Consider the following 12248-nt stretch of genomic DNA (forward strand, 5'->3'; position numbering starts at 1 on the left):
ATGTGTGTCAGGCACGCAGCAGGGGCATAGGTGTGAAGGGAGAGGAGAGGACAGAGGGAAGGGAGGACCAAAGGAAAAAGAATAAAGAGCTCATCACTCGGTTAAGGTGCTGACGACGAGATGGATGTGACTGATGGGGCTGACGAGGTGCCCATGGCTGCCCAGGGCCTGGGGGATCCAGGGTTCAGAAACTCCGCCTCCATTGCAGTTCTTTTCTCCCTGTAGGAGTAGCCTCAAATGATTCCACGTGGCTCACATCCCCATTCCTCAGGTTGTGGGACTGAGTCCCTGGGTTGCTGGATTTCTAGCCAGGCTTCCAAGCCCTGTCCCTGTTCCTTCTAGTTCTGGGAGCTCCAGCCTCACCTGGGGATTTTCCCGTTCCAGACTCACCAAGACTGCACGTGTGGTTCTCTACCCAAACCCCACTTTGCATGTGATTTTTTATTTGTCTTCAAAGCCCAATTCAGGTACCACCTCTTCTGGGACCCATGGACCCTCCACCCAGGTTGTCATTGCAGTGGCCACAACGTGTTGTGGTTACCTACCCCTTCCCAGCCCAGTAGCTGTTTGTGGGCCTATACAAAGTGTAAGGGGACAATGGCAGTTGCCACTCCAAATCCCAGCCTAGTGTTAAGGCCAGGCTGGCAGAGGAGGGACAGCGCAGCTGGGCCCAGTGACCACCACCAGGATGCCGCACAGGTCCAGCAAGCCCCAGTGGACTGGCCCCCTGCCCAGGGGGAGTGGGAAGACAGGCCCAGGAAGCCACCCTAGCTGCCCTGAGAACAAGCCTCTGGGGGAAGAGCCCGGCAGGGGCGGGGTCTCTGGAGGGTGGGCCCCAGCACACCACCCCCCATCCGCCAAGCTAAGGTCAGTGGGTTGCACGGTCACCAGCAATGGGGAGGTTTTGACAGTTCTACCCACACCATGAAAGACATGCTTGGCCCTGGGAGTTCTACCCACACCATGAAAGACATGCTTGGCCCTGGGAGAGGGGCACTTGCTGGGGTCTAATGACCAGCATTTCTCACCAGGCAGTAGCCCATAGACCAACCACCACCAGGACCCACGGGGTCTCAGGAGAGAGGGTTTTCCCAGAGCAAGCATGTATGTATGTGAGGGGTCCACAGAGCCACAGCCATCTGCACAATGGTGCAGGAGCCACCCAGCACCTTCTGGACTGGGAGCAGGGAGAGCAGCCTGCAAGCAAAGGGCTAGGCACACAGTGACGGAACATGAAACCCACCATCCCCAAACACACGGCCAGGCCCCACTTCCAAAAACAAGCCAGATGCTTTAATGGGCTGTCTCCAGGGCCCATCACAATCCCTTAAATAAGGCCCAGAGCTTGCCAGCCTTTGGTTCAGCTCAGCACTCCGCAGGCAGGTGGCTCACAGCAGGCCTGGCTGATGGGCTCTGGCTTGGGGAGCAGCAGGATCCTCAGTCCAGATTCAGAGACCTTCTAGGACTGAGCTGCCACTCAGCCCACCTGCATCAGTCCCTGAGTCCCAGCAGCTGCTTAGCTTCTAGAAAACGTAATTTCCTGGGATAATGCCAGGAGTAGGGGAGGCAGTTTGAAGAACTGATGTCAATTCAGGACAGGCCTGGGGCCTCCTGGGGTGGCAGCAGCAGGCCCAGAACAAGGACACCAGCTCCAGGCTGCATCCCTGCACCAATAGCGGGGACTGGGAGCAGGGAGTGCAGGCTCCCTCAGGGAGCTCCAGGCTGGAGTGGGGCCAACCCAACCCCAAATGCTGGAGGGTGACTCCTGAAAGTGAGTCACACCCACTGTCTAAGGTACCACTCTACGACAGCCAAGTCCTAGGACACATGAAGACTTTCTATAGGAAGGTTCTCTGCCTCCAATTCTAGGCCCTGTCCCAGGGAGGAAGCAGAGAGCACATCATGACAGGGTATGGACAGGGTATGTGTCAGGCAGCATCCCCACGACAACCCTGTGAGGTAGGTTGTGTTGTCCCATTTTACACATGGGGAATGAGGGCTCAGCAGAGGTGAAGTTTCTCGCCCAGGTCCTGCAGCAAGAACACGAGCCTGGATTCAACCCCAGGTCTGTCGGGCTCCAAAGCCCATGTGTGTTCTCTAGGCAAGAAATAGGAAGTAGTCCCATCCAATAAAGACTCTCGTGTTAAAAGCTCAGGGGCTCTCAGCCCACCCTGGGTGGGCCCCAGGGTCAGAGCTGGAACCCCTCCAAGGGAGCAGCCCCAGCCCCAACCCCAGCATCCACTCCTGGCCCCGGGGCAGCTGGGCAGGCACAAGGGAAGGGTGGAGAGTGATCACTATACACACAGCACTGGCAACCAGTGCTACAGGTGATGGCTCTGGCTGTCCAGCAGCTGTGGGCAGGGTGAGGGCCGGTCTGGTCTTGATGACTTGTGGCCCCATGTGGGCAGAGCCAGGCCATTGAGCCAGGCGGTCTCCAGCAGACTGCGGAAGCGGGCCTTCAGTGTGGGGCCAGGTGGGCTGGCACAGGCAGCAGGGGTAGGGGAGGCAGCACAGGACTCTTCCCCAGCGGCTGCCTCTGCTTTCTCCGGGCCAGGGGTTGGTGGCTTCCTCCCTGGCTTTCTGACCTTGGGGGCCGGTGACTTCCGAGCCAGGGCTAGGCTCTCTGGCTCATCTCTGGCCAAAGTGGGCTCTGAGGAGGACACAGCTCCAGCCTCAGTGTCAAAGTCACCTGGAAAATGAACACATAGTCAGCCTGCAGACCCCATACCCTCAGGTCCCACCTCCGGGCCTCCAAAGCCATCCAAACAGCGGTTCTGCTCTACCCCAAGTCAGGCTGGCATCACAACTCTTCCCCACACATGCCCACTGGCCAGACCATCCAAGCCAAAAAGATGTGCTTCTCCCCTGGTGACACCAGAAACTTATCTGATGAGGGTACTGCTCAGGAGAGGCTGTTTGGGTACAAGGATGACAGCAAAGGGGCTAAGCAGGTCAGGAACCATTGGCCTGGTCCAATACCCATTGTCCAGATGGAAAACTGAGTCATGGGAACAGAGGACTCTGCCATGTAAGACAGCCCTCATGTTTCTGCCATACCAGCCCCAGAACCCAAGCCCAAGCCCAAGGCCGAGCCCAGGTAGGGACTGCCCTAATAGCCATGCTGGGGGAGCATAGGAACCCACAAGAAAGGAAAGCAGGGATAACTGTCTGGGGGCACACACAGAAAGGCGGCCCTCAAGCAGGGAGGGAGTAAGGACAGGGGCAACAAAATTCAGTCAGAGACCGGAAGCCTGGTCTCAGTCACTTCCTTCCCAGGCCCCCGATTCTTGCAAGCTCCAATCAGAGCAGCCGCGGACTGTGCGGAGTGCCCAGGCTCTACTGCCCATCAGGCAGCCCAGGAGAAACGGACCTGACCCTCTCTGGGCCCCAGACAGCCCAACTATATGGGGAGAGGACTGAGCTAGGCAGCCCAGCCCTGAGAGATGCGGGACCCTCACTCAGTAACACACTGCCTGAGTCTGGATTTCCTTTGCATCCCATTAAGGCTTCTGCTCCAATTTTGTAGGTATTCAGGGATCAGGGATTTTGGTCAGCCAGTTCCTAGGCTCATCTCATCTGCACCTCACTGCCTCAGGCCCTTCCCCATCCTAACCAGGTAAGGGTCCGGGGCAAGGCTGCCACTATGGGGATGGAACTAGGAACAGTTTTTACAGGGAAGATGCTGGGTGGTGGAAATGGGAGAGGCTGGAGGCAGCAGGGAGAGAAAAACTAGAGGGGGCCTCAGGCTGCAATGCCAGGTATACTGATGCAGGAGGGACAAGGACAGAATCCACTTGGTCCTATCACCAGATCTCTAGCTGAAAAAGCGTGATCATACACACCACACAACACTTCGGCAGTTGTGTGGTCCTCCAGAACATAAAAAGAAAACAAGCTGGAGAACAGTAGGCACGAGACATCGTTTAGTAGAGGAAAAGCAAACCATAAAACAATGCGATTTATGGGCACACTTCTGTGTATGTAAGGGCCAGCGAGGACTGCAAAACTACGCATTCATAAAGGCAACTGTGGCCCTCACCAGGCATGTGGAGCTTTGTGAAAGGGGGTGCCCTTCACTGACATGGAGAGAACGGGGGGGTGGGAAGTGAGCTGAGGGGAAGGCTCGGGAGTGTGATTTGGGATGAGTTCAGTGTGGGAGACCCAGGGGCAGAGGCCCAGCACGCGGTGGGTTATTTAGGGCTAGAGTTCAGAAAGGGGAGGCTGGAGACTGGGGAAATGATCTCACCTAGAAAACAGGGCCTAACCAGAGCACCGGAAACACTGCACCAAAGATGGAGAAGGCACAGGCAGAGGAGGGAATCCAAGAAGCTGCAGCACCAGGGTAGACCGAGGAGTTTCCATAGGGACAGAGCAGCCGGCATGTTCAGAAGACTACAAAGGAGGCTATGAAGGCGCTCACTGATGTCTGGAGGGTCGAGGGGTGGGGGTACCCAGAGCACACCCTAGAGCCCCCTACCCGGGCAGGAGTCCTTGGAATCATGTAGCCCCAGCTGTGACGCACTCACACAGCACACACACCTGTCACTTGCTCACACAGCTCCGGTGGCCACTGGCGCTGCCCCATGCTCACCCAGCTGGCGGCGTACACAGTCACGCCACTGCAGGCCGAGAAGATCAGGGTAAATGTCGGGCAGCTGGCGCAGCGCCAGTAACTTCAGCATGCGTGAGGTGCAGCCCGGCAGGGCAAGCTCCCGCAGTGCCCGCTCCTCTGACAGCGTGGTGGGCCGCAGCTCCACACGATGCTCCTGCAGCACATGGTCCACAGAAGCGGGTGGCAGCCGAGGGAAGAGCCGCTCCTTTACCAGGTGGATGGGCACGAAGATGGCACCAGCTCGCACCACATGGGGGAAGGGACACCGGTGGGTGCGATCGAAGCGCTGCAGCTGGGACAGTAGCTTGGTCAGCAGCCCCTGCACACCCTGGCAGTCCTGCCACGCAGCCTGGCCCCAGGGCCCAGCCGTCTCTAGCCACTCACGAAGCTTCTCTGGAGGAGAGTGGGCCACAGAGCCAGAAATAGCATCACACAGGGACGCGTGTAGTCCTGTAAAGTGCTGCTCCGGGGAGTCCCCTGGGGCTGAAGTAGATGCCGGAGCAGGGCCTGCAACTGGAGCTGGAGCTGGATCCTGGGCTGAAGCTGGAGCCTGAGCTGGAGCCGGAGCAGGGGATGGAACTGGAGCAGGGGCAGGGGAGGCCACTGCTACAGCTGGAGAGCTGGGCAGTGCCAGGCTGAAGCAGGTCACGGACAAGGGCTGTTGAGCGAGAATCCGCAGTCCAATGGGCCCAGATGTGGGGGTGGGTGCAGGCTGTGTGGGAGCAGGAGCTGAGGTGGGTGTGGACGGGACCACAGCTGCAGGCAAAGGTGCCGGACGGAGGATCTTGAACTTTCGGAACATGAAGGCCACAGAGCTGTGGAAGTTGGTACTTGGCATAGCATCTGTGGTCACTGGCACCCCAGGTAAGCCTGGTGCTTCTGTGTCTATCTTTTTCAGGCCTGGCAGATCTGACACCATGTTGCCCACATCCGGCACGTCCATGACTGCAGTGGGCTTGGCATGCTCCACAGGACTGGGAGCCTTGACGTGGGAGGCCTCTGCTGTGGGCTTCCTCACACTCAAATCCAGGGCTACCTCCTCTTTAAGTGAGCCCCTTAGGGGCTCACTCCCTGAGGGGCCCTCCTGGGCGAGCGGGGTCCCCCTGGAGCCTTTGTCCTGACCTTCATTGGTGGCTGGAGTTGAGCCAGGCTCAGCTGTGGCAGAGTCAGGCTCAGTTGTGGCCTCGGGTGCCGGCACATCCAGATAGTCACGGTAGGGAGCCAGGCTGAAGACATTGTCTATGACAGGCATTGGTGGAGAGCTGGGTGGCCTTGCGCCCTCCTTCTGTGGAAAAGACTGGCACTCCCGGGCACAGGGGGGCAGTGCTGGGGGGGTACGGGGAACTGGACTGTCTCGAATGACGATGGGCGGCCCAGAGTGCTCACTGAGCTGGGGCTGGAGCTGCTCTTTCCCGCAGCTGGGAAGCCAGGTCTTCTCTTCGGCTTCCTGTGCAGGCCTTAGAGGCTCTGAGCAGGGCTGGCTCGCTGGCAAAGGCTGGCATGCCCTCTGGAAGGCACCAGGCTGTGGCACAGCCCGCACATTGTTCTGGGAAGGTGGCGTCCCTCCAAGCCCGGGGGATGCTCCGTAGAGAGAGAGGTCATCCCGGGCATAAGGAAAACTCAGTGTCTGGGGGACAAAGTCCACTGGGCACCGTGGAGCGAGAGGCGGCTCCAGCTTGAGGCCTGGAGAGGGTGCTGGGAGAGGGGCAGAGGGGTAGGGGTAAGTGTCCAGCCCCAGCGGGGGAATGTAAGGTGCCTGGGCTGCTTGCTGCCTCAGGTAGGGGCTGCCCAGCCCACCAGACTGGTACCCGGTCCCCTTGTGGCCCCCCAGAGGCTGCAGGGGGAGTGCTGGGCTGTACCTACCCTGCTTCTCTGGGTGGCGACAGGCTGGAGGGCAAGGCAGGGCCTGTGGAGGGTGGGGTGGTGGGTGGTGGGGCGGCGGGTAGTGGGTGGGCCCGGTGTCCTGAAAGGGTGGCCCCAGGGGCTGGGCCAGCTGGGTCCAAGGACTTGGCCCCTCGGACATTACTTGCTTGGAGTTCCTAGGATAAGGACCTGTGTACCTGGCGGCCAGGAAGCCCGTGCTGTGGATGGTCTGATACTTCTCCAGGAAGGGCTGGCATGGGGAGAAGCTCCCCGAGGAGTCTTTACTGGACCCCCCAGCTGGCACCCCCCGCAAGAAGGTGCCATCCAGGGTCTGGCCCTTGCTAGGAGCTGAGGCCAGAGAGCAGGGTGGGTCAGCTGAAGGCAACAGGGGCCCAGTCACCAGAGTCCAGTCAACATCCAGTGGCCTCTTCACTGCTCCTTCCCCCAGGCAAGTTGAGAGTCCATAGCACAGAGGGTTGCGGTAGACAGGTTTGGGCGCTGCCAGCGGCGGACCTGGGTAGGAGTGACCCTGGGGACTGAAAGGCAGGAGCTCAACAGGGCTGGAGTCCTGCATCTTCTCAGAGCCTTCTGCTGGCGAGCGGTAGAACAGGCAGTTGGTCAGCAGGTTATCCGTCCGAAGTGGGGGTCCTGCCATACTGGTAGAATACAACGGTGGGTATGGGGTCCAGGACGCCAACTGCTCAGACTCGGCCTTGGGAGTACCCGCCATGGGGCAGGAGAAGTAGGACCCCTTGTAGGTGCAGGGGTCCTGGTTACCAACAGAGTGGTGCAGGCTGTGCTCGGGCCCCGAGTCTGTCTCTAAGCGGGGCAGCTTGCCATACATCACAGGCCCCAGGGTTCTCAGGGGTCGCTTTTCTGCCATCGCTGTGAAGGTTTCGAGCCCTCCTGGGCCTCTGCTACTCAACTTCTGACCTGGGACAGAGAGAGAGAAAGGCAGGGGCTGTCAGGAAAACAGGCTACAGGCAAAGCAGCAGAGGGCTGCGGCTCTCATCAGCTCACTGCTACACCTAACAACCTGGCACTTAATTGATGCTCAGTTAAGATTGTGAGTGCATGAGCCACAGGACAGAGCATTCCAATTCGTGCGTGTATTCTTTTGAGGCAGGGTCTCACTCTGTTGCCCAGGCTGGAGTGCAGTGACATGAACTTGGCTCACCACAGTCTCAACCTCCTGGGCTCAAGTGATTCTCCCAACTTCCACGGAGCTGGGACCACAGGCACCTGCTACCACACCTGGCTAATTTTAGTATTTTTTGTAGAAACACGATTTTACTATGTTGCCCACAGGCTGGTCTTGAACTCCTGTACTCAAGTGATCCTCCCACCTTGGCCTCCCAAAGTGCTGAGATCACAGGCATGAACCACCCGCTGCACCTGACCCCAACCTGTGTACTTTAAGCTGCAGAACCCTTTGTTTAATGAATTATTCTACACAGAACCTCCACCCACCCCTACTCCAGGAGACCCTTCTGTTCAATTTTCCTCCATACAACTCCAAACACCCCCTCCTTCTTGGGATTTCAGAATTTGCAGGGGCACCGGGTCTGAGGGTCACTTGGCGTACCCTGCCCCCACCCCCTCATATACAGATCAGAAGACCCATTTATCCCAAAGTCACCAATGAAATAGACACAACGAGAAGCAGGCCTCCTGCCTCCCACCACGGGGTCCCATTCCAAGATGCCATAGTGACGCCCACTGCAGCCAAAACATGGAATCTGAGTATTGTCTACAAATTCACAGATTTCCTGTGACACTCCTCTGACCTGCTGATCTTGTCAAAATGGCAGAGTCGGGTCTCCAGCCCAGGTCCCTAGGCCCAAAGCCAATGCTGAGATACTGGACTTGGCTCTGGAGAGCAGTCCCCTAGGAGAGGTAACTGGGAACATCAGTCTGTACAAGCCACACTCCTCTCGCCCCACTCCTCCCCCTCCGCAGGAGAGTCAGGGCAGCCCAGCAGATGGTGCTACAGCACCAGCAGGAACGTCCCAGAGCATGAGGAGCCTGGATCCACCCCTACCCCCAAGCTGCAGATGGCACATGGTGGGCAAGATAGCCTCAAGGGCATGTGTGAAAGTCCAGGGAGGTGGCTGGGTGCGGTGGCTCACACCTGTAATCCGAGCACCTTGGGAGGCTGAGGTGGGTGGATCATTTGAGGTCAGGAGTTCAAGAGCAACCTGACCAACATGGTGAAACGCTCTCTCTACTAAAAATACAAAAATATTAGCCGGACATGGTTGTGCATGCCTGTAGTCCCAGCTACACAGAAGGCTGAGGCAGGAGAATTGAGTGAACTCAGGAGGCAGAGGTTGCAGTGAGCAAGATTGTGCTACTGTACTTCCAGCCTGGGTGACAGAGACTCCATCTCAAAAAAAAGGAGGGGCGGGGAGGAGAGGGGAGGGGAGGGGAGGGGAGGGGAAGAAAAGAAAAGAAAGAGTCCAGGGAGGGAGGCCCCAGGGGCCACCCACAGAGTGCTACTTAGCCACTACTCCCATTGTATTGATGGAAAAACTACATGCTTCAGAAAGATAAAGCTCTAAGACAAGACCAAGGAAGGATGGGAACTGAGGTCCCTCGGGGCAGGAGGCACCCAGTAACCCATAAGGGGCTCATCTGAAGCCCTTCTGCTGGGGCCATACTGACTTGCCTCTACCTCCCCCAGCCAGCACCCTGCTCCTGGAAGCTCTCAGTGGCTTAGAAAGGACCACCCAGCACAATCTTGCTATGATTAAGGCAAAGTGTCACAGGTTTCAGTGACACCGGCAAGCAAGGACCAGCCCTCTCCTTGCTTCTTCAAGTTGGAGCCAATGACAGCCACAGGCTGAGTTAGACCAGCACGTTTTGGGGCTAGGAAAGGCAAGGCTAGTGTGGGGCCAATGCCCACTCCCACACCAAGGCAGACTCAGAAAGCAAGCTGGTTCATCTCCTGGACAGAACCCCACATCTCAGGCCAGCCTAGAGAAGACATGGAGGGGCCATTAGGACACAGGTGACAGTCCCAATAACAGTGTCCTATGACAGAAACCTGCTATTGAGGGGTGAAAGCCCCCATCTCACTCCACAGCAATGCTGTGAGAAGGAATTGTAGGGTTTTGGGGTATGGACCCTGCCCCCCCTTGGGACACTCTGGGTTAAGTGTTGGCTTCGGTCTCACCTCCCCCACATGCTCCTGACTGCTGGGTCCCCACCCCCAACCCCAAGAGTCCCTCTCTCCTGGGCCTCAGCCCAAGGAATACCCTCTGCCCTGGAGACTTCTTGAGGCCCTTAACTGGGACCCAGCCAATAGACAGGAGACCACCTGGGACCCTCAAGAGTCTTTGTGGGAGGGGTGGCGGCTTCAGGGAGCCAACACAGAACTCTTAGGGACGTGGGAATGACCTTATCTCCTGCCAGTATGAGGTGGAAAGCCCAGGATACACTCCCTCAAGGGAGACGACTCCTCCACTCAAGACAGTTACCAAAATGTAGGTGCCTCCTTCCCTGACCCATACTAAAGCAAGCAAGCTCTCCAACAGGGCAGGTGCCCGGGAAGCAGGCTCAGGTCATCTTTGAGAGGTAGCTCTGTTGATCCTCTGCCAAGCTCCAATGTCACTCAGCCAGCACCCAGGCCAGGGTTCCAGAGAAGAGCCCACCACCGCAGCACTACCACTGCCTTACACAGTGGGAAAGGAAACAGCTCTCTGTTCCCACTTTCAGCTTCTAGGTGCCTAGGGATGGCCGATGGTAAACATCAGGAAGAAGAGCGCGATTCCTGCCCAACTGTGGCTAGCATCTGGATTCTCCTGGAGGGCTGAATCGGGCCTCGCCAAATGTTCTCCCATCTCCCACCTTCCCTACCTGAGGCTCTGGACTCTCCAGACGCTACAACCCAACCTGGGGCAGCCCAAATTCTCCAGTGGAGGGGAAAGCGAAAGGGATCGGTCTCTATCTCCTTTGCCCTAGCCGCCCTGAGCATAACTCTGGTGCCTAGGGCCCACAGCCGACTTAGCTTTGAGGCTGCCGCCGCGCCCGACCTGGCGGGCTTCCGGGTGTCCCCAAGCCCCTCCCAGCGGCGCCGAGACGCACGTGCATCCAGCAGGCTGACACACAGGCCGCCGCCACGCATGCAAACCCGTGCCTGCACGTACGTGCATGGCCCACATCTGCACACACGCCATTCCAGAACTGCGCTCTCCCCTCGCTCGGGCCCCGGGCACACGTGTGCATGCAGGCAGGCCCGCGCACCCAGCCCCAAACCGACGTCCGCAGACTGGCGGGAGGTCCCGGAGCAGGGGCGGCCCGGCCGCAGGGTCCGGGCAGCCTCCGCCTCAGGGCGATCCCGCCAGCCTGGGCTGAGGCCAGACGAGTGAGTCAAGAGGTGGCGAGAAAACCGCAGGGCCGTCCCATCCCAGCAGGGCGCGTCCAGGGCCCCGCGGCGCCTCAGCGCCCGCCGCCCCCAGGCCCAGCCCTCCAGTGCCCCCGATGTCCCCATACCTCCCCCGCAACGCCCTCCCCCGGCAATCCACGTGAGCAGGGCCCTGCGGGAGGCCCCAGGGCTCGGCCTGAGTTCCTTCTGGCCAGATTAGGCGCCTAGTCTCCGCCGGAGATCCATGGCGCTAGCAGGCCCCGGGAACCTCGAAGTCCAGGGAAAGTCGGAGCAGCGGCGCCACCCCCGCCCCGCAGCCCGGTCGCGGGGGACCGGCGGCAGCCAGAAGCTGCAGCCCCTTGGCCCAGACGCGGCGCGCTCCGCCCCCGTGCCGGCCGGTAGGGGCGCCCTGGAGCAGCGCCATCCGCCCCTTCCCCACGCGCCGCCCGCAAACTCGGCCCAAGTTTCCGCGCCCGCCGAGCGGGCGAGCTCCTACCTGCAGCGCACCAGGTCTCCCGCCGCCGCTACGCCAGGCTGCCTCCGCGTCCGCATCCTCCAGCGTCGCCCAGGCCGCGGGTCCTAGTACGGCCGGGCCCTGCGCGAGAAGTCGCGGTGAACAGCAAGCTCGGAGCAACCCTACTCGCTGCCGTTCGCGCCGCCGCCGGGCGCCGTCTGCGGTCCCGGGCGGGGCGGGCTGGGGGCGGGGAGGGGGCGGGGCGGCTCGCAGGGTGGGGGAAGAGCCCGGCCCCGCCTCCGGGAGCCTGCGCTCCTATGGGCCACGGGTGCAGAGGGCCAGCGTGGGGCCAGCTTGCTGGGAGCGGGCCGCGGGCGCTGTGCACCGCCGGTACCCGCCACGCTCCACGAACCAGTGCCCGGCGGGCCGGTCACGCGCCCTCAGTCGCTCCGTTAGATCGTTCATTCACTGCCACTTTCTAGCGATGTGACCTTGCGCCTGCCACTTGACCTCGCTGAGCTTCAGTTTCCTTATTTGCAAAAGTGGAATTCTGTCTTCCTCATAGCGGTGGTGGTGTAAACTTGGAAAAGGGTGTTTGCAAATATCTGGCACACAGTAGGTGCCGGCATTCCCCTGTCCAGCACTAGTGTATTAGGGGGCTGGAGAAGGGCTTCTTGATCTGTCCCCTCATATTGGTGTAGTCAATGAGGGCAATTTCCAGACTCCTGCTAGGGCAGGGCAACTGTCTGAGGAAGCGGCAATCTCCCCATCCCTGGAAGGACCGGGAATGAGGGTGCTGGGGGATTTGCAAAGTAGCCTGGGCGAGGCTCCCTCCGTGAGGCAGACCTCCGCGCAGCCTACGAGGCGGGTCTCCGGAGTGAAGCACGCCCAGCCAGGAATGGTGTGTTGCAAAGAGAGGCTGGAGGGTGGAGAAGGGCTGCTTCTTCCTGGGC

At 59.7% G+C, this 12248-nt stretch overlaps 1 protein-coding gene across 1 annotated transcript; it reads right to left on the bottom strand.

Moving 5' to 3' along the window:
• Positions 1-1271: 1271 nt before the first annotated feature.
• C6H15orf39 (chromosome 6 C15orf39 homolog) lies at positions 1272-11527 on the bottom strand. The gene is made up of 3 exons (XM_023196587.1): positions 11338-11527; positions 4592-7408; positions 1272-2689 (listed from the first exon to the last, which is right to left on the bottom strand). Exons 2-3 carry the CDS (start codon positions 7356-7358, stop codon positions 2322-2324), a joined length of 3135 nt encoding a protein of 1044 aa, XP_023052355.1. The 5' UTR covers positions 7359-7408; positions 11338-11527; the 3' UTR covers positions 1272-2321.
• Between the last annotated feature and the right edge of the window lie 721 nt (positions 11528-12248).

This window comes from Piliocolobus tephrosceles, chromosome 6 (assembly GCF_002776525.5).
Source record: "Piliocolobus tephrosceles isolate RC106 chromosome 6, ASM277652v3, whole genome shotgun sequence".
In the NCBI taxonomy this organism is placed as follows: Eukaryota; Metazoa; Chordata; class Mammalia; order Primates; family Cercopithecidae; genus Piliocolobus; species Piliocolobus tephrosceles.

Excerpts from the sequence above, each read along its gene's own strand:
- C6H15orf39 (XM_023196587.1), bottom strand. The coding sequence starts at position 7,358 with ATGGCAGAAAAGCGACCCCTGAGAACCCTGGGGCCTGTGATGTATGGC. Across the intron at positions 2,690-4,591 it reads CTGTGTACGCCGCCAGCTGG|GTGACTTTGACACTGAGGCT; the intron begins GTGAGCATGGGG and ends TTCATTTTCCAG.